Source organism: Pleurodeles waltl, chromosome 8 (genome assembly GCF_031143425.1).
Source record: "Pleurodeles waltl isolate 20211129_DDA chromosome 8, aPleWal1.hap1.20221129, whole genome shotgun sequence".
Taxonomy (NCBI): domain Eukaryota; kingdom Metazoa; phylum Chordata; class Amphibia; order Caudata; family Salamandridae; genus Pleurodeles; species Pleurodeles waltl.
In genome coordinates this window covers 778,639,843-778,662,299 of record NC_090447.1, presented here as the reverse complement: position 1 = coordinate 778,662,299, position 22,457 = coordinate 778,639,843, and the positions used below count along the sequence as shown (strand labels likewise).

Sequence of the window (22,457 nt, the reverse complement as noted above, 5' to 3'; positions counted from 1 at the left end):
ATTTAAAATACAGCGCACCATGGTGCAGGGGTGGGGGCAATTGCGTCATTTTTGATGACGCTCTTGATGTACTCTGCAGGAGTAGCACCAAAACGTTGGTGCTACTCCTGCAGAGTACATAGGGGCCTATTCTAAGAATGGAAGAATGGAAGCTCCCTCTTAACATCTGCTCTTGAGCACAGGCTTTAAAAGTGCTGTAAAAAAAGGCACAAGGAAATCTCATAGATTTCCTAGTGCCATTTTTCCGGCTCCCCTAACGGGGGAACGCCCTCTTTGTGCTACATTATGCCTGCACCATGCATAATATATCCAAAGGGTTATAGAGTGGCGCAATGCATGCAATGCGCCACTCTGTAAATACGGTGTGGGGATATCGGCCTTGTTGGACCACATTAACTGAAAAAATAATGACGTTAATGTGGCAAAAGGTGGCACTAGGGCATTATAAATATGCCCAATAGTCTTTGAGTACCCAATCACGTATATCACATCACTCAGCAGCTTTTTGAGCAGCAGATTGGTCTTCTTCATGTTATGTTATCACATTTAACAAAAAAATCAGAATTACTTTAGGTAACTCATGCTTTTTCTTTAAAATAGTAATGGCGGAAATAAGGTCACAGCTGACGTAAACCACATTGCTCCTCTAAGTGAAAAGGGCAAAATAAACAGGGCATTTGAAACACTGAATGCCACCATTTTCAGAGGTAAGCTGTATTAACTTGTATGCAGTAATTACTGACTTCTTGAAATCAAATTAGGGATTGTCAGTAAAGATCTGAAACTATTAGCAAAGCTCGAAAAATAGCACTCCATTGAAAAATGAGCAGAAGGAATGGAAATTAGATGGAAATTGTAGATTTGATTCGGTTGTTTAGATCCTTTGCGCATTTTTACTGCATTTCCAACTTCAAAATTAAATGTATTCACGAGATGCTTTCTGTAAAAACACCCAGGTCCAAACTCACCATATGTTTGACAAGGCACTTGTGTGATGCATGGAAGGGCAGTATGGCAAAGAGTAATGTAAACAGCAGCACTTGTCACCTTTTTGGTGTGAAAGCTATTTTCCAACAAAACTAGACTACAGTACTGCTCAAAGTCACTTTAGATCATTGAGTTCCTAACCCTCAATGGGCGCAATGATATGAGAAATTTCAAACACCTACAGGTTTTCATGCAAAGCCCAATCAATTAAAAAAGTCTCTGCATCCTATCGTAATCCGAAATAAAACAGGTGCAAACATGGGTAAGTAGAATATTACATAATATTGCAACATGTAAGGTGGGTAATTGACGGAAAAATACACAGCTTTCACGGTTTACCCTTCCGGGGTTGACTTCACATTGAAATTTCTATTGGGTACCTTACTTCAAGTACAAATCTCTGGCAAGGGTCTCTTGAGCCGCATATGTGACCTAGCACACCACCTGATATCTCCCTAGGAGAGCTTGTTTTGCATGAGCATTGCTGATTAAATCAGCGGTGTGTGATGGTTGCTAATTCTTGGCAGGACAATTTTTCTCATTCCAGTGAAGCGATGCTCCATTGCATGAATAATAGAAAATCTAGGCCTCAAGGTCTAAAACGTTGGACATTTGTGTATATTATGATTTTGCTATTCAAAGGTAGCAACAAATTTAGTCACAACTGCTGCCAGGAAGGGGTGGGTGGGAAGCACAAGAGTGAGTGTCATGGGGGGTCAGTAAAAAAAAAAAAAACGTATCTGCCCCTCTGTGATCCGCCGCTTCTTCTCCAGCCGCCTTTCGTCTTCTTTGTTCCCCAATCTATCCCAGCGCTTCTTTCATGCAGATATGCCACTCAGGGAGGGAGTGGGGGACAGCACTTGATCTCCACCCAGCTGTAAAATACAGTTAGGTGGAGAGTTTCTAAGTGCCTCAGATGGCCAGTCAAACTGACATGCGCACTTAGAAGCTCACTACTACTCCTCATCCACTAGTTGATATGGAGGAGGCTGGCTCCACCCCTCCCAGCCCTTTGAAAGCAGACAAATAAAGGGATAATAAAATACTTTGAATGTCCTTTTATTTTTCTGCTTTCAGCAGCGGGCGACGCTCCTCTGCCATAGCGGAGAGGCCATCCCTGAACAAAATTAGGACAGCCTTGTTTTCATTCTATGTATGGTATGTGTTGTCTTTCAGTTAGCACTACAACAAAACCAATGACCAAAATTAAACAAATGAAATGGGGGAGAGACTCGTCCTTTTGCTTTTAGATGATCATTCCTGGTTGGAGCTATAACAATAGTCTTTGAGTCTATGTAAGGGCATGTATGTTACAAACTCCTAGACGTATATGTAAAGTATGCACATATGTTGCTTTCATCTCTTGCCAATAGTACTGACTCTAATGCACATTTTCCATAAAGAATATTTGGTTCTGCTACAAAGTGTACTTGTTGGGAACATACAAATATTATCCCACTAGCCACCCTCCCAGGTATAGTTATTAATGGTGCAGTGGCAGGAGGGACTGGGGCCTAGAGGGGCCTACTGACCCTTAATCGTGGTTTCCTTTTACTACCCAAACTCACAGCCCGAGGTCCATTTTCTGTGCTCAGATCAGGTCCATGGTACCCCTGGTACACTGCTGCATCCTCCATGTGTGCTACTTATTTGAGCCACACTTCACAACCAAAACATTGCACTTCACCTGTGGTATTATTCAAATAACATTAGCTCAAAAGTTAGAAATTATTAAATACTGAAAAGTTTGTTTTTTAGCTTTGGGCAGGTTGATTCTGTTCCGGAACAGAAGGAGAGATAAGTGCTATGTCAAGTCTTTGCTATGTAATTGCATAGGGATCTGTGACTAGTCCTTACAGAAATTGCTTTTCTTTTCAGGGGAATGTGCTCAGATCAACATTCGCACAGTATGTGCCCTATGAAAGAATGTGTGCATTCCATGTTTGTAAGATAGGGGCACATTTTATCTCCTCAAATCCCTCTGTTTTGAAAGTTAGCACCAACCAAACAGGCATACATATGAAGTTACACAGTTAATTTGATTAAATCTTATGAATCATAACTCATCATAGCTGAAAGTGCTTTTCACTCCATACTGTGAATTTTAAGCCATTTTAGAAAGTGATATTCGCTTTGATTTATGAACACAAAGAACTGCCCAGCAACGCCTTTCACAGTTATATTTATCAGTTCACCTAGAATGGCATTTTGCAAAGGATGTCACATGTGGCAATGCACCAGATAGGGGTTATGAGGGCCAGCAATAGCCAGCTACATGTTATACGTCAGCGTGTCATGATCAAGCAAACATAGTTACTACCCACTCTAGAACAAGACTATCATGGTCTGTATTCTACATAGTGCCCCAGGAGCACAACAGGCTTGTTTACCTGCTTTGGTCTCCTGTGGTGCACTATGTATTGCAGAATAGAGCAACAGAACACCAATGCAGCCCCTTCTGTAATACTGATAGTGTTGAAACACATGTAGCACCAGTGATATCTTGAAGGGAGTTCCTTCCACGGTTCTGTGCAAATGAGGGAATCACTTTGCCTCTGTGCCAGTGACCTACTCTGGATGAGTGTGCAGTGGCAAACATGCCCTTAGGAGGGGCATGGATAGTGCACCACAAAAAAAGTGGTGCATTATTAGTGCACACCCTGACCACAGCCCTTTGGATGGAACAAAGGGGCTCACATGGACCTCCCAGATATTCCCTTACAGTTTGATCCCCTCTTTAAAGTGCTGGTGGCTGCTGCCTGCACTGTGAAACATGGAGCAGCTTGGAGGCGGATGCTCTTTCTATTTCCTGAATTTTGTTCCCCAGTGAAGGACATTCATCGTATGAGGGTACACTGTTCTGGTCTGACTCAGGCACACATTCTGAAAGGTGTGTCTGGCACAGACCAAAGTGGTGCTCCCATTCTGTAATCATGCTCAGGATACTTGTTTTTAACAACACATAATTAAAGCAATGGTAGATAATGCATTCTTGGAGAATATTTCGTTTTCATAGTTGAAGATACAACTGCTGCTGGAATCTTGTTTACAAATAATACATAGAGTTAGGTGTTACTCTCGTTGGATTGTCAGTACACTACAAACTTACAGCAGGGTTTAAGTAATTGCCTTTCTGCCACCTCATTCACAATGCACTGCTCAAATCAAGGAACCAAGATCCATGAGTAAACATTACTCTGTGTTATAATAAATCAATGCAACACAATGAATAAATATTGTGGTCAATAAAAATAGACATAAATACTTCACATTTCTCATAAATACTCTACTGCATATTTATATTTCACAATCAATTCTTCTTGGACTGCCATGTACTATCCTTACTTGGAAACCAACGAATGGCCTGAGCATTGCGCTTTGGAAGATTGTTCTGTTAAGTTGTTTAGATTTCCAATACATGAGCCTTGTCTGCTCATATACAGAAGTCAAACTTCTGTATGCGTCCATGATCTCTCTTCTCGTCCATAGACATGATTTTTTTTTTAGCTTACCTTTCCCTTAGTATAGGGCATGCTATAGTGGAAACAAATGTCAAAGTGGCATGAATTGTTTTGCAACGCTTATGAAATAGATGGCTCTATACACAGCCTTCCTGACAGATGTGCTTGCCATTGATTAGACTAAAGCTGGCCCCCGAGTGGTTGGTGCTCTTGAGGGAAGTCATTCGGGTCGTGCTTCTTCCCGTGCTTTGCGATCGAATGAGAATCCGGGTTCTGCAGCAAAAAAGTTGGTTATTGAACTGTTTTCTGAAGCTCTTGCTGAGCATGTAAAGGGCAAAAGGATTCACACAAGAGTTGGTGAAGGCGAGGATCCTAGCGCAGATACTGGTCACAAAGTGCAACACAGAGGTGTCCACCTCGGAGTAGTGATAGGACCGGTACAGGTAGATGACATGGTTAGGAAGCCAACAGAAAGCAAAGAGGCCCACGAATACCAGCACAGTCTTGGCAAGCCGCTTCCGAGATTCAATCTGAAAAGGAAAGAATAAACAATTTGTGAAACAAAAACACACCTTTATCCATGAAGAAACTAAGAAAAGTCTGCTACTCTTCCTAACAAAGAATTATGAACTTCAGTTGTAGGCAATAAAATCACTTTCAGACAATATTGATAATCACTGTCAAAAATATTCTCCTTTATCACATTTGAATTTCATAACTTTAGTAAGATGTTTCCCACTGGAGTATTATCACGGAAGATTTTCCGCCCGCATTCCAAGCTGCAAATATTTATCATTTTTGTTCATTGGTATAAAGTATGATTCACTTGAGGTGGGTGAGGAGGTTTAAGGGTGAGGTTCTTTGTTTCCCCCAAAACTTTATTCAGTGCTTAAAAAGACGTGTTACTGCTTATTTATAAGTGTAGCTCTTCAACAACTCCTACATAGCATTAACTCCTTTTTAATTGATGCTCATTAACGTTTTTCAAACTCCAAATAACATTTCACTCTAAAAAATTAGCCTGATTTTACAACTGCTCTAACCAAATTTTCTACAATATAAAATGCGAGGCGTGTTTGATAAAAAAAAAAATACAATAATCATTTAATATGTTGCCCCCTTAGCATGGAGGCCCTACATGTTTCTAACATCTTTCTTTTTAACTGTACAATAAAAATGTATATATGTTCATTATATTTTCGATGATACGTGTATAATTATTAAACAAATACGAACAACTTTAAAAATTCAGATGATTTATTTTTTATTTTTTATTTATAGATTTGATGTGGTACTTTTTGGATAGGAAGATCGAATACTGTGGTGAGTTTTCTTCATCATTCAGATTGTCATGACAGAATGTCACTTTGAGGCAACATTTCTGAAAGAGAGAAAGATTCAGTAATTTTGCCCAACCCCAAAGGAGTGGTCATAATTTTGTCAGTATACATCATGTTTCCTTATTCTCAAACTATTACATATGGGGTGTATGGGGATCACTATCACATTTCAGGTGTTAAAACTTTTCAGAGCCGTCTGTGAACAGTCACCTTTTAAACCAAGTCTAGCTTGACCTATTGTATATTATGAAGTTAGTTTAACAAAACCAATGTACATGTTTTTTTTAGCAAAGAGGACGAACCATTGCAACTGTTTTAGAAGAAGGGAACTATCTTAATATGTCATTAATGCCGGGTTCCATCAAAATAAATGTAGCAAATTTAAAACCACACAGCATTAGGTCCTGATTTATATGTTGCCGGAGATGGAACTCTGCTGCAATGGTGATGGAGTCCCCTTCCTGCCAAGATCATGGTCCGCCGGCCCAATTTAGAGTTGGGTGGACCATAGGTTTCACAATGGCAAATACTGCTCAGTCTCTGCTGTAGTCAAATCCCTCTGATGGCCTAATGGAGTTATGGCTGTATGTTCACCCACCTAAATTAGATTGGTGGACACAGTCGCTTTTTAATGTCCATCACCACAAGGAAGAAATTAAGGGTAATTGAAAATGACTCAATAACACCCTAGCAATGGGAGGGATCTCCCAAGCCGAGGGGGTCACTGTTTTTTGTTTTTTACTTTCAAAATGAAAAACTTGTCTTCGGATTTTCTTTATGAAAATGAAAAAAAGTTGTACCTTTGTCATACAGCTTCATCATGTTGACATTGGTTCCTGAAAATCCGATAGATGTCAGCAGGGACGGTGAACATCTCTAAATACGGCAGGCAAAGTTCCCTCCTCATGGCAGGAGTAAGGTATTCCGCCATCGTGACAGTAATTACTCCGTCCACTGATATACAAATTAGCCCCTTAGTGATTTGTTAAAAGCTTAAATTTCCGAACCAATAACGTACATTTTTACTTCACCAATTGCATTACTAATATTAAGTGCTGACCTGTTGAAAATCTGTTTGTCAAGAAATAAAGCAAACACTTCAGAATTTATTTTGGGTGGTAGACTAAATATTACAATGCACGCCTTCCTATCCCAGTCCCTACTCGTCATATGTTAACCTGTTGGCAATTGCTTGCTTTCTTTGCATTCCTACTACACTTAGGCCCGTATTTCTACTTTTTTAGCGCCTCATATGCGCCGCTTTTTGACACAAATACGGCGCTAAAAAGTATAAATATGGGCCTTAGTGAGCATGCCAGGCAACTTCTGTGAGAACAACATGCTACCAACAAATGTATTCCTACAATACATTCAAGGTGAAGAATGAGTCATGTGGTCGTATGAAATCAAATACGTCTCTTATAATTACGCACACTTAGAATAATGGAGAGAAAAGTTATTTCAACATGTCATGTCCTTGAAGTGCTGTGTCACAACATCAGCGGCACGTTCCTCTGTAACTGATCAGGAAACACCACCTATTAGTCGTCCATCAAATATTGCAGTGTAAACTATGCGCCCTCTTGTGCCATGTAGTTCATTTACGCAACTATTTGACAATGTAACTATCAGGATGGAAACCTATGAACGTGAATTCTACACTGCGCATTATTTTTATTGCATTGTTTCCCCATCTGGTTTGATTGTTCTCTTTCACCCTTTCAGCCGTTTGCTATTCCATACATTTATTCTGTTTGTTCTTTGGTCATAGCGCTTTCCCTATTGGCAAATAAAGGGAACAAGCTGAACGCACTGTACATCATTAGCTACAGTGCTTAATTTGTGCTCGCTGTTTCCGGTGCGGAGCACCGGCACTTATTTTTGAGGGCCGGCACTATATTTTTCTGCCTCAAGCATTTACAGCGCGCAAAAGACACATATGGGGAAGACGGAGGAAGAGAAAAACGTAAAAGCGTCACAATGGGAGAAAGCAGAACACTGCAAAAGTGAGCTGAAGGGGCAGGGAGTGGCTTTAGATGGCTTTACTATTGCGCTGCCTCGGTATTCAGTGTTCGCGCATTTAATTGCAGCAGCTGCGTGTTTAAGAGGAGGCCACCGGCACGTTTTTATTTGCAAAATTAAGGACTGATTAGCTACAGTCTCTAAATATTGCATTTCAAGCTGACTTAAAATTTCTGTAATGGGCACTATATGTCAAAACGAAGCTTGTACACATGTCAACTCGGGATGGTATGGGCTCGTTTTTTAAATATTGCATAGTCTTTTTAAATTTATTTTTCCTCTGTTTTTTTTAAACTCAGTCTTTATATATTGTATTTAGCATGACATACAGGCAGGCACAATGCTCATATGTCCCCAGTTGTTTTCCCTCCTAATTCTTATCGAAGGAGTCAATTTTAATCTACTATCAGTGTGTTATTTCCCCATTGGGTTTCCTGTTATTCTCTATATTTGCCCACTCTTGCTTCCATAATACATCCAACAGCAGAGACCGTTTATAAGGAAGATTCAACCAGGTACGCTACCCTTGTGGCTTGCAAGACCATCGCAGAAGTTGGAATACATTTTATTCCACGTGGGGGCCGGGGGCCCTCGCCACTTTCTCTAGGGAATGAAGACAACAATCTCAGTCAATTCTGCGTCAACATTGCATGTTCCAATCTTACTGTTCAACAAGGATGAATATAATGGTTCGTGTTTATTCGCCATCTTTATTGTTCTCAAAGAATCTGCGGTCTTATTTTTTAAATTGTTTCTGGTGTTAAGCATATTGCGTTTGTTGAACTTGAGGGCGCTTTGTTACAGATAAGCTTGGGCAATAGGTGTGTGAGCCTCTTTGCAAGAGCATGTGAACCCTCATTTTGAGATGGATGGATCTTTGGAACACCTGTGTTGAGTATACAGATGTCATATATTTATTATTTTAATTTTGTAATATATGTGGATCATGTGAATTAGAATGTGTTAATGCCATAATACAGCACTGATAGTCCTGCTATTTCGCACCAGCAACAAACTACTGATAAATCCACACCTTATATTGTGAAAAAAACTTGCAAAATCTCTGGTTTTGCATCATGTTCAACTTTCATCATAACTGTACTGTTCTTATAAATTCTGAATAAGGACCCTGATGTTGTGACTAAAATCCACTTCTGTATATGCCTAATGTTAAAAGGAGACGAAGTGGGTACAAAGTTGAGTTCTGAGAGTTGTGGGATCAGGTAATAAGCAATTATTAAATGGAGGAGAGGAGGTTTACAGTTCATGTGGTATGAGCAGTTTGAGTCAAATCAGAATGTACAGTGTGCCCCATCCAGTATTAGTATTAGCCTGGTACAAAGTTCCCCCTGAATATCAAACGCACAATATCGATAGGACCCAATATTGAAGACAGAATATTCAAATTAAACTACAGATAGATAAGTCTAGATTTCTATACCTAACTCCACATATATACACCTAATCTGTACGTAGATATGAAGATAGGAAAAGTGAATCTATACTTCCCTATATGAACTTACCTTTCGATATTTTGCCCCTCGATGTACTTGTACCACTATATTGTTGGTGTTGATATTCAGTAGTGAAATCATCAGACGCTATTTTCCATAGCAACAGTCATTAGTTATGCGATCTTATGATATTTTATCATCAAAATAATCTTGATGGAAAGTAAGAAAAAGGGCACTGTTTCAGACACGTTTTTGCACAAGTAGGCCAAGATAACAAGTGGGCCAAATAATTCTGACACCTCTGCAGTCCTTGCTTGCCTAGAGGAGGCACTTTAAAGATACAGAAGTGGAAGCAGATGATTGTGTGGTCCTTCTCTAGTATCTATTGTGGAGACACACATTGGGTATACAAGAAATGTGAACAGCTGTACCTTCACTTTTTGGGGTGTGACCCATGCAAGCAGGGGAACACCTCCACTCAGGAGCTTAAGCCAATATGGTCTTAGGTGCAAAGAGGTCCAGATGAGGCACACTAGCAGTGCTCTTCTTGGTTAGTAGCAGACAGTGCATTCGGAAAGGCATTATTTGGTATGCAGTACAGAGGGTCCTAGAGACACACTCTAAACATGGTTGTAAAGTCACACACTGCACTCGCCATGAGGAGTTGACCCAGTCCGTCTGAAGGCAGAACTGTCCATCCTCAGTGAAAGACACAGCAGGCATTTGTACAGTGGTTGGACGCTTCCTCACTATATATCTAATGTTCACTGCCACCTTCATCACTGGACTCTGACGGCTGCTTAATTCTCAAGTCTAGCTTCCTCTTGATCTTTCAGCAACTAACATGACTTTTTGTCCTTTAAGACCAGGTCTTTATCCTCAAGTGTATGGTCTACTAATGCCTGTTTATCCTTGTTGGAAAATGGGTTATTGGTAAGGGCAGGTAAGTACCTACACTTAGAAATAGGCCACTAACCTCCACTTAGGTCCAGTTAGGTCTCAGTAAATTAAACCTAGCTCAACCCTTGGTAGCTTGACAACGAGCGACAAGACTTAACTTAGCAGACAAAGCATAAACTATTCAAATATCACAAAACAGTAATTAAATAAAACACAGGAAACAGTTTAAAATCTAAAATGAATTTATAAAAACAGAAAATGTTTTTAGCTTTAAAATGACACCAAATGAATAAAATCGGACAAGGGGAACCAGAGATATGATTTTTTAAAGAATTAATGCTTTCTAGCGCATAGAAACAAAAAAGCGCAAATCTGGTCATCTAGTTGCACCTCAACCGGGGCAAAGTCAAAGTTTAAGGCTGACCACAATGGAGCACGGCTCAGCTACAGCCCGCGGGAGGCCTTGGTCAAAAGTTTACCTTAGGACTTAGTCGTTTTTCTGGAGATTTTCTTCACAGGGACGATCCTGCCAGTCCAATCCGACCTCCTGGAACTCTTCCTCGGATACGGGCTGTGGGAGCCCTCGGTGGAGATTTTTACCTTCTGACTTAGTCGTGTTTTTTTAGGTGAAAATCCTTCGACCGGGGCAAACCTGAATCTTGATCTGACGTCCTTGGAGCCCTCTTCGGATACACTGCCTGGGAGGTCCTGGTCAACTTCCTACGTTCGGACTTAGTCACTTTTTTGAAGATTTTCTTCACCGGGACGAACCTGCAAGTCAGGCCTTGTCGGGGTTGAGGTAAGCCGGCTAGAGTTGCCGTGGCGGGTCTGTCCCTCTATGGAGCTTTTTTCCAAAAGTCCTCCAAAGTTCTCCAAACTTCTGGATCTTCTTCCAGATGCTCTTTTAAGGTTCTTTTGAAGTCCACAGTTCACCCCCGAGGTTCTAAAAGCTCTGAGATGTTCCTTGGGGGGCGTGGACTACAACTCCCAGAATGCACCAGGCGCAAACTCCTTTTTGGCCACTGGACAGTTGTCAGGTGGTTGGTTTTTCAGGAGTTGGTGCAGGGGACTCTGGTTAGCAAGTTTTCACCTGTAGCAAACAGGGAGTCCCTCCTTGAACAAGTTGAAGCTTGTGGTGAAGCCCAAGTGTGACGCTAGTGCAGTCCTCCAGAGTGCAGTGTCCAGGTGCAGGCCAGGGGTCCAGCAGGGCAGTCCTTCTTCTTCTGTAGTTTTTCCTTGTTGGAATCTGACAGGGATCTGAGGTGTGGGTGCAGGTCTGCCAGTTTTATCCTTGCTCCTGGGTGAAAAACAGGGGGGTCCTGGATCTCCAATCAGGGGCAGGGTCCCTACCCCTGTGAGGACCACTTCCTTGTGGCAAAAATCAATCCCAGGGAGCAACATTCCTCAAAAATCCATCATGGCTGAAAGTGATTCTTGGAGGTTACATCTGGCTGAGCCCACCCTCTGGTGTGGCTAAAAATCCTAAATACACCCCTCTCCTGCCCTCTCCTACACTTATCAAGGGTGCACCTAATTGTCTGGGTTTGCAGGATGTGAGAGTGTTGCTGGGTTGCTCCAAATGTCCTTCCCTGCCTTTGAAGACCAGTTTGACAGCCCTCCCCCTTCCTGCTTCCCCATCTGCTGAGGGGAGATCTTCTCCCCCAGGCACATCTCTTTGTGTTGAGCAAGGCCATGTCACACCTCATCAAGGCAGCCTAGCGAGGCTGCCAGAGACTGGTCAATCAGAGCAAAGCAGCAAAAACACTGCAGGGCTGGCTGAAGTTGGCAACTTTTCAGGTAAAGTTTAAAACTCTTTACCTGAACAAGTTATATTAAATCCAACAATTGGAAGTTGTGGGATTTATTATAAAAATTAATTTGATACCAAACCTGTGGTATCTATTACTTAAGGGGATTTTTAAAATTAAAATAAAGTTCCCCCATTCTAGCCTATGGAGGCCATTTACTACAATGAGGGGAAAAAAAAATGTGGCTGTTTTACCTTACAAGGGCTTATAAACTATTTTATAATGTCCCAGCTTATAGTTACATGGCACACAGCCCTAGGGGCACAAAGGGTACACCTTAGGGGTGACTTATAGGTAAAAATAAGGGAGTTTAGGACTTTGGAACTACTTTTAATTCCAAGGTCGAATTTGCATGTAACCTTAATTTAAAAGCAGCCAGCAAGGCAGGCCTGCCTTTACAATGACAGTGGGCACCTCAGCAGTGCACCAATGGGGGCACTACCTATGCTGGGGTCCCTAAACCTCCATGCCCTACCATATACTAGGGACTTATAGGTAGGTTAATTTTGCCATTTATAATTAGCCTAATTTGCATATCCACTTTACACAGAACACTGGCCCTGGGACTGGTAAGCAGTACCCAGGGCACAGCCAAGAGTCAGTAACCACCAGTACCTGTCCAAAAAGTTTGGGGGTGACCGGGGCAAAAAGGAGGACTTTCCTACATTGCCCCCACCAAGATGAAAGGTGATGGGTACTAACCTACACCCTGGTAGTCCTCATCAGCTAAGTGGAAAAATCTGGAAAGGCCATCTGCATTGGCATGGGCAGTCCCAGGTCTGTGCTCCACTGTGAAGTCCATCCCCTGTAGGGAAATGGACCACCTTAACAGTTTTGGGTTCTCCCCCTCATTTGCATCAACCATCTGGGCGGTCTGTGGTCAGTTTGTACACGGAAGTGAGTGCCAAACAGGTATGGTCTCAACTTCTTCAGGGACCAGACCACAGCAAAGGCCTCCCACTCAATGGCACTCCATCTTTTCTCTCTGGGGAGTAGTCGCCTGCTGATGAAGGCAACTGGTTGATCTTGGCCATCTTCATTAACTTCTGCTAACACCGGCCCAATTCCTTCCTCTGAAGCATCTGTTTGCACTATGAACTCCTTACTATTGTCAGGGGCCAGTAACACTGGTGCTGAACACATAGCCTGTTTTAGAGTGTCAAAAGCTTTCTGACACTCTGGGGTCCAAATGACCTTCTTGGGCTGCTTCCTTGAGGTAAGCTCATTCAGAAGGGCCACTATGGTCCCATAATTCTGAACAAACCTCCTGTAGTACCCAGTGAGGCCAAGAAAGGCCCTGACCTGAGTCTGGGTTTTAGGAGCCTCCCAATCCAGAATAGTCTGGATCTTGGGCTGGAGAGGTAGTACATGGCCTCCTCCAACAAGGTGGCCAAGGTACATAACTGAGCTCTGCCCTATCTGACACTTGCCTTGATAGTTAGGCCTGCTTAAAGCAGGACCTGAAGCACTTCCGTTAGGTGGATCAGGTGGTCCTCCGAGGTGGGACTAAATACAGCTATATCATCCAGATAGCTGCACTGAAAGATTTCAACCCAGACAGGACTCTATTCACAAACTGTTGGAAGGTGCAAGGAGCATTTTTCAGGCCAAAGGGCATCACCTTGAACTGAAAGTGGCCCTCTGGGGTGGAAAATGCTGACCTCTCCTTAGCTCCTGGACTTAAGACAATCTGCCAGTCTCCTGAGGTCAAATCAAATGTGCTCAGAAATTTGGCAGGCCCCAACCTATCAATGAGCTCATCAGCTCTAGGTGTGGGGTTAGCATCAGTCCTAGTGACTACATTTAGACCTCTGTAGTCCACACAGAATCTCAATTCCTTCTTCCAACCTTGGGGATTAGGTTTGGGTAGCAGTACCACTGGACTGGACCAAGGACTGTCAGAAGGCTCAATTACCTTGAGCTCCAACATCTTAGCCAGTTCAGCTTTGATGTTGGCCTTGACCTGGTCAGACATCCTGTACAGCTTGATTTTGACAGGTAAGCTGTCACCAGTGTCAACGTCATGGACACACAAATTGGTGAGTCCAGGGGTCAGGGAGAACAGACCAGCAAACTGCTCCAAAACTTTCCTGCAGTCTTTTTGTTGCAGGTCTGTCCACTTGGGAGAGAGTACCACCCCCTCCACTGACCCATCTTGTTCATTTGAGGGCAGGAGGTCTGGCAGAAGTTCACTTTCCTCCTCCTTCCCTTTATCAGTGACCATCAGCATGGTCATGTCTGCCCTTTCCTGGTGGGGTTTCAATCTGTTGACATGCAGGATCCTATGAGGATTTCATGGGTGTGCCAAGATCCACCAGGTTGGTGACCTCCCCTTTTTCTCCACAATGGGATAAGGCCCAGTCCACTTGGCCTGAAGGGCCCTAGGAGCCACAGGCTCCAAACCCCTCACCACCTGTCCTGGATGATACTCAGGCATGGTAGCCTTCTGGTCATGCCAGAGCTTCATGAGCTCTTGGCTGGCCTCCAGGTTCCTGCTTGCCTTATTCATGTACTCAGCCATGTGTGATCACGGGCCAAGCACATAATCCAGCACATTCTCCTTGGATTCTTTGAGAGGCTTCGCCCAAGACTCTCTTACCAAGCACAGTGGGCCTCTTACAGGGTACCCAAACAGTCATTCAGAGGGGCTGAATCCAACCCCTTTCTGTGGCACCTCTCAGGCATGGGAGGAGAACATCCCATCTCCTCCTGAGTTTGTCAGACAAACCCATGATCATGCCCTTCAGGGTCTTATTAAATCTTTCCACCAGACCATTGGTCTGTGGATGATAGGGGGTGGTGAACTTATAAGTAACACCACACTCATCCCACATGGCGTTCAGATAGGCAGACATAAAATGTGTGCCCCTATCTGAGACCACCTCCTTTGGGAATCCCACTCTGGTGAACACACCAAGTAGGGCCCTAGCCACTGTGGGAGCAGTGACTGTCCTGAGGGGTACTGCCTCAGGGTACCTGGTGGCATGATCCACAACCACCAAAATGTACCTGTTGCCTGAGGCAGTTGGTGGGTCTAGGGGACCAACAATGTCAATCCCCACCCTCTCAAAGGGAGTCCCAACCACTTGCAGTGGTATCAAGGGAGCCTTTGGCTTGCCTCCTGCCTTGCACTGGCCTGGCAGGTAGCACAGGAGCTGCAAAACTCCCTGACATTTTCTGACATTTGGGGCCAATAGAAATGGTTGACCAGCCTGTTCCAGGTCTTGATCAGTCCCAAATGTCCAGCTAATGGAATATAATGGCTTAAAGTGAGAAGGAATTCTCTATACTTCTGGGGGGCCACCACTCTCCTGGTTGCCCCTGGTTTGGGGTCCCTTGCATCAGTGTAGAGAATTCCATCCTCCCAGTAAACCTTGTGGGTTCCACTGGTATCCCCTTGTTCTTACCTGGCAGCAGTCTGCCTTAGGCCCTCAAGAGTGGGACACTCTCTTTGTCCCTGGCACACTTCTTCTCTGGTGGGTCCACCTGCCCCTTGGAGTTCTGCCAAGTCAGGCAGAGCTTGCAGGGAAAGTGGCACTCCCTCAGAGTTCAGATCCTCCTCCTCAGGTTTGGATTCCTCCTGACTCTCTGTACTTGTTGGGGCTGGCAAGCCAGACCCAGTGACCTTTCTCTTTTTCTTGGAGGCTTGGCCCATTGTTCCAGGGTCCAAGTGTCCAGCACTTCCCTGTTGTGCTGCCTGTGACCTGGTCACAGCACATACCCATTCAGGGAGGTCCAGCATCTGTGCATGGACCCTTCTTTCTACCTCTGACCAGTCAGATGCTTCCAGATCATTTCACAGCAGACACTCTACTGGGAGGGCAGGAGATACAGCTACCTTCTTGGGGCCAGTCACACCTCCCCATTCCAGGCTCACCATGGACACGGGATGGAGTTTGGTTCTGCTATCTGCATAAGTTACTTGGTGGAAGACACCAGGTAAGACCTGTTCTGGAGAAACCAGTTTCTCGGTGACCATTGTCACACTGGCTCGTGTACCTCTCAGAGCTTCCACCTCAGTCCCATTGACTGTAGGCCTCTGCCTATACCTCTCAATGCTGGGAGGTAAGGTGGCCATAGTTGTAATGTCCACCCCACCTACGGATACTAAGGTGACCTCGGTATACCCTGATCCCAGCTCTGGGCCAGCTTCTACCCCTACCCCTACCCCTACACTAGCAATCCCCTGGAATTGCCCACCAGTGGGGGCTTCTTGAAGCAGATAGCATCTCCTTTTTTGTGTCCAGGTTGATGATACTCAAAGCACTTGCCAGCCTTAGGAAGTTCCTGAAACTTTCCTGCCTTAACAGGATCATAATGCTTCCCCTGATACCCTTTCCCCTTAGAAGTGGAATGGCTTGAGGTTCCCTCACCCTGAGCAGTTTTTGGGGACTCTTGTGATGACTCCTTGGGCTTTTTATCATCTTTCCCTTGGTTCTTCCCCTGAGAAGAACCATGTCCTCCCTTTTTCTGATCACCCCATAGGGGTTTCTGGTTAACCCTAGTTCTTAACCAGTCATCTGCTGCCTCTCCAAGCTCTCTGGGGTTGGTCAACTTAGAATCAACTAGATACTGGTGGAGCTTCTCTTGGGCACAATTGGTTAGAAGGTGCTCCCTCATAATCAAATTGTAAAGCCCCTCAAAGGTACTTACCTTGTTGCCCTGTATCCAGCCCTCTAGTGCTTTACCAGAGATGTCTACAAAGTCCACCCAGGACTGGGTACTTGTCTTTTGGGTGTCCATAAACTTGAGCCTATACTGCTCAGGCGTCAGACCAAACTTTTAAGGACAGGCCATTGTGAGTCCGTTAGGGAGCCGTTAGGGGGCCTGAAGGGGTCGGGTTGAGCAAGTTCACTAAGCAGTTAATTGTAATTGTTTTCATTGAATCTGATAACGTTTTAGTAAGCTGTATACCTGGGCTCCATTTAAATTGATTCATTGTGTCTTCTGGGTGTTATACACTTGCTGTTCTGTGTTATTGCTGATATATGTAGAGGCCCTATACTTTGTAAACGATATAAAAGTTCTGTGTAGTGCAGGGCCATAAAACTAGACAGTCTAGTATTTATCAAAAACTAGTAGTGGTCGTCATATTCGTGAAGGTTGTGTAGAATGGCTAAGAATATTTCCACCCTGGATAATTACCTGGTTAAAATGGTGAGCAAGATAAACACTGATAGAAGGAAGTCCTTAGGGAAGGAGTCCACCCCAGAAATGTTTTCTCCTGTAAACAATGGTAGCGGTTCTGTTATGATGGACCCCCTTAATATTGAAGCTTTCCCTTTGGAAAACTCAGCCGCTTTACCCTTAGTTTTAGAGCCACCAAATCAAGTCCCATTGGAGCCCCCGAGTGAGCCTGCATCGTCTCACTCTCCCCCTAAGAGAGCTGTTAGAAAATGCAGAAAAATGCTATCCAAGCGGGGTAACACTCATTTCAAACCAACAATAGAACCAATGATAGAATATGGTCATAGAAGTAATGTAGCTGAAAATGGGATTACAATTAACAAGGACGATGTGAATGGTGTTCTCTTGGGCCACATCGCTAAGCTATTTGAGGAAAAACTAGTCCATATGACTAAACCTCTTATGGAAAAGATTGAATTACTATCTACGGAGGTATCTAGGTTGGGTGGTCTTTTAGACAAAATGTATATGGAACAGACTATGAAACAGTCTGAGCTATCCGTCCAATCCGGCAACCCTGAACAATTGGTTGAAGCACAGAGGCCACGTTTACCTGAATATAGGGAGCCACCAAGTATGGTGGATAGTACCCCTCATATGAAAGCAGCTGCATCTAATATTGTGAGGAACACTACTCCTGTGAACAGACCAAATTTTATTAACCTTCCACCTGATTGTGAACCCTATGTCATAGTCCTTTCGAACATTCCTCCCTTAGACCCAACAGCAGTGAACTTCCGTGAGGAATCACATGATTCTCTCAAACGGAAATCAGTTGCCTGGTTAAACAAAAATTGTGGTTTCCCCCCACACCTATCCGATCAAATACTGTCTACTAGACGGATACCATGGATCGGAAACGCAAGGAAAAAATGTAAGGGAGACTGTGTAATTGTCAATTTTAGGCACCCTCAACATGTTGCGACTGTCCTTCTTAGAGCAGCCTCCTTGGATATAAAGGAATCTGACGTGGGTGTGCATCCTCTGGGTTATTTTTATCGACACTTAGCCAGTACATCAGAACCTTCTAAAAAACACAGACCCTTGACTATTAGAAGAAACACTAGCTCTTATACCCCAACTGGAAATACCTTTTCGGTACTGAGCACTTTGGACGAAAACGATTGACTCCCACGAGCAGGGGATCCCATCACAGAAACATTAGTATATACCCAGACGTGGGAACAAAAACAGAGTATAGAAGATCTTGAACCGGAACTTATAGTACCCTCGAGTCCCAGAAATACAAGGACAGTTAAATTGGTAGGCAACGTTAAATCCCCTTATTCTATTTTAAGTAAGACAACTAGTTCGGGTGTCCCGGATAAGTGCCTCTCAGTGACCATGGAGGGTAAAGACACTAGTAAAGACACTAGTAAAAACTACAACCAAGATAAAGAGCCAAACCCCTTAGTTGAGCTGGAGGATGTTACAGAAAAAGACAACCTACTTACAGTATTAGATCCTCCCTGTGTAAAAGGAAAATCAAGTATTAGATTGATATCATGGAACATAGCTGGCTTAGCAAGGAACCTTGAGGATGTGGTATGGTGCTCCTATATTGAGAACTACGACATCATACTCCTACAAGAAACTTGGATGGTAGAAACCCCCCATAGGCTGGGGTATAAAACCTATTGTTCCCATGCTATTCCATCAACTAGAGGGAGAGCCTCAGGAGGACTGGTCATCTGGGTTAAAGTGACCCTAGAAATAGATGTCACCCCGCTACCCATCCCCTCCCCGGACCTACTAGGCCTTAAAATCAAAACAAGAGGGAAAGAAACTATACATCTAATAAATATATATAACAGACCGTTCCCTTCTAACAAGGAATCAGAGGTAGTAGAACTCTTGGACTCCGTTCTAGACTCATTAGGAGATAATGCAAAGGTGTTAGTTGGTGGAGATTTTAACTGTAAATATGAGCCTATCCCGGGGTTGGAAAAATTATTTGACGATCAAGATGCTGCTAATGACATCCTGCCCTTAAAATCTGTAAGTGCAGCTAAAGGCACAAAAGCCGCCTTACAGATTTTACAGTTGACTGTGGCGCATGACCTAAGGGCCTGTAATGGTCGATTTCGCTCAGACAGACCAGCAGCCCCAACCTATTTTAAGAGAAATTCCAGATCCCATATAGATTTTGTAATGGCTACCCGGAATATATGGGACCAAATAACCGACTTCAAGATAGACCTTAGGACGGAGAGTGATCATTTTCCCCTCCTACTATGGCTGGATTCTCAATCATTCATTATTAAATCCAAAGAAGAGACCCTATTAAATACCACGGTCGCGGAACTAGAGGTAACTAATAACAGGCGTGCCCTAAGATGGCCCTATATCTTGGGAACTGAAATAACGCTGATAAATATATACAATGTATTTACTGACACGGTAGGAGGCCTTCAGACAGCATTAGTGGGAACACAAGGTGTGCTTGACATACATCTTAAGCTGGTAGACGCATTAACCCCACTATTGAGCAAAATCTATAAAAAAGATGGTAATAGGAAACGGAATGATCTTGAGGCAGCGAACCCATGGTATAATAAAGACTGTCGTATAGCAAAATCAAGACTAATCCAGGCAGTTAAATCCGGGAACAGCTTGGATATAAAAAACAATAGACTAGCCCACAAAAAAATGTTGGCCCAAGCTAAAAAAACATGGGATGAAAATTTCTGGGAGGATCTCTTGAATGCAGCTAAGCTACGGGATCAGAGTATGTTCTGGAATTTAATCGCTAATGGAAATAAGCAGGGCAGATCAACAAAGGATATTTTCCTAGATGAAAATACTTGGTGCGACCACTTCACTAAGCTCTATGCTAACAAACAGGAGAATTTGCCCTTCGAGGACCATGAGACAAATTCAGAGATAAGTGTTGCTCCATTAACCTTTAGTTTAGAAGAAACTAATAAGGTTTTATTAGCTGTGAAATTGGGCAAAGCCCCAGGCCCTGATAAAATCCCCGGAGATCTTCTAAAATATGATGTGGATGTGTGGGGGCCTTACATAAATTACTTGAGTAATTCTATTGTGGCAGGCACACCAATCCCCGATTCCTGGAAAGGGGCAGAAATTATGACAATTTTTAAAAAAGGTGATCGCTACGATCCAAGTAATTACCGCCCAATAAGTTTGATAGACTAATTTCAAAAGATATATGCCAGATATATTTTAAACAGGCTTTTAGATTGGATTGAAGTGACTAAAATATTAACCAAATATCAGGCTGGCTTTAGAATAAAAGTAAGTACGGTTGACCAGGTGTTTAGGTTCATGTGCATCTGTTGGAAGTATATAAACATAAGGAAGGGTAGCCTCTATGTGGCATTCATGGATCTAAGGGCCGCCTTTGACCTTGTTCCTCGCAATTTGTTGTGGTCTACATTAAGAAACATGGCGGTCCCTGGGGAACTACTTAAAGAACTTATCAAGCTTCACACAGGGAACTATGCAAAAATTAGGTGGGGTAAAGAAGGTGAGACCTCAAGGGCCATACCAGTAGACCGTGGTGTGCGCCAAGGCTGCGTGTTAGCTCCTACACTCTTCTCACTATATGTTAATGATATTCCAATCTATTTAAGGGATTGTGTACATGACTCACCGAAGCTAGGTGGCGAGCCGGTTACGGCATTACTATTTGCCGATGACACCATCCTCATTTCTCAAACTCTGAGAGGTTTACAGAATTTGGTGGATTCTTTCCAGAAGTATTGCGTGGGGAAGGGGCTAGAAATAAATCCTACCAAAACAAAGTATATGTCAATAAACTCCAAGAAATCCCTCAGGAATAATCTGTCCTTGGATAACCAAAAACTGGAACAGGTAGGGAGTTTCAATTATCTGGGGATGATGCTGGATAGTAACCTGTCCTGGAAAGGGCAGATGGATAAAAGCATCCTAGCCCTTAAACAAAACTCAATGCCTATTTTAAAAATACACGGAGCCAGTTACTCTAAAGCAATCTCACCAGCACTGGAAGTATATAAAGCAAAGGCCCAATCGACCGCCCTTTATGGTGCTGAACTCTGGGGCTTCCATTGCAATAACAACTTTGGAAAAACGGAAAACCATTTTGTACGAAGGCTACTTAAAATACCGACAAGAACCCCCCTAGTCCCTGTTTTCCTTGATATTAATCTTAAAAGAGTAGACTATCAAGCATTATTAAGACCATTGCTGTATTGGGTCAGGCTATGGGTAACCCCGGAGTTGAATGATTACAAGAACGGACTGACTGAACTAACTCAGATAGATGGACATATGAATACCCCTTGGTTAAAATATGTATCTAAGTGGTACGAGAGATTAGGTTTATCACACCTATGGGAAGCTCCACAGAATATGACAACATGTACCAGGAAAAATGTAAAGGACACTTTTTGGTCTTATGTCAACGGAGAGCTATTGCATAGTTCATCGATTGGTACTCTGACTTTGAATTTTTTAAACATAAAAGATACACCTAAATTCGAACAATTTTTGGATGAGGTCGGCCCTCCTCTGGCAAAAACACTTTATTTACAGTTTAGGTACGGGGTCTTACAGATTAATGCTTACACATGCAATTGGGGAGGGGTAAAAGGTTGTGAACTCTGCACTCTCTGTACCTTAGGGGCTAAAGAAGACGTTGTTCATTTACTCTTCTTTTGCCCAGTATACAAGAAACCAAGGGATCGGTGGATCAAACCCGTTTGTAAATATGTGGGGGTCAGATCCTATAAAGAAGCAGTGCGCATATTTCAGTCCAATACTTCACAACTAGTGGTGTTTGGCACAAGCAGATTCCTATATAATGTGTACCTTATCAGGAATCGACTTGGTCACAAATTGTAACGCTTTGTCAGGTGGCCCGCTCATCCCCCTCCTTGCAAAGGTATATGATGCACTGTTTTATCGACAAGTTAATCAATTTTTTTTTTTTTTTTCTTTCCTCTTAGTTCTGGCTTTTAATTATTTTATAAATTGTTATTTATATTTTTATACACTTAATGATACTGCTTAATCATGGGGACATCCATATACCTCTTGCCAACTGTATGTATTGTATCTTATATTTTATTGTATAATGTATTTATGTATGTCGTATTTATTTCCTGTCCTGGCTTTTATGGCAATATTTGCCGAAATAAAGTAACGAACAAGAACAAGAACAAGAACAAGTTAAGTATCTCATCAAACTTGGGTATGAATCTGCCTCCTTCCCCCTCAAGGTTAGGGGCCTATCCTTCCCAGAGTTGGGGACCTCCCAAAGAAATGAACCCCAGTACTGAAGCTTAACTGTCT

The 22,457-nt window shown here is 43.0% G+C and overlaps 1 protein-coding gene across 1 annotated transcript in view; it reads right to left on the bottom strand.

The window, feature by feature from the left end:
- Window positions 1-1,252: 1,252 nt before the first annotated feature.
- Window positions 1,253-22,457, bottom strand: part of GRPR (gastrin releasing peptide receptor) — a 396,762-nt gene continuing 375,557 nt past the window's right edge. The window contains exon 3 of the mRNA XM_069203171.1: window positions 1,253-4,978. Coding sequence (XP_069059272.1) covers window positions 4,586-4,978 — 393 coding nt within the window. The 3' untranslated portion in view covers window positions 1,253-4,585. The remainder of the gene's footprint in view (window positions 4,979-22,457) is intronic.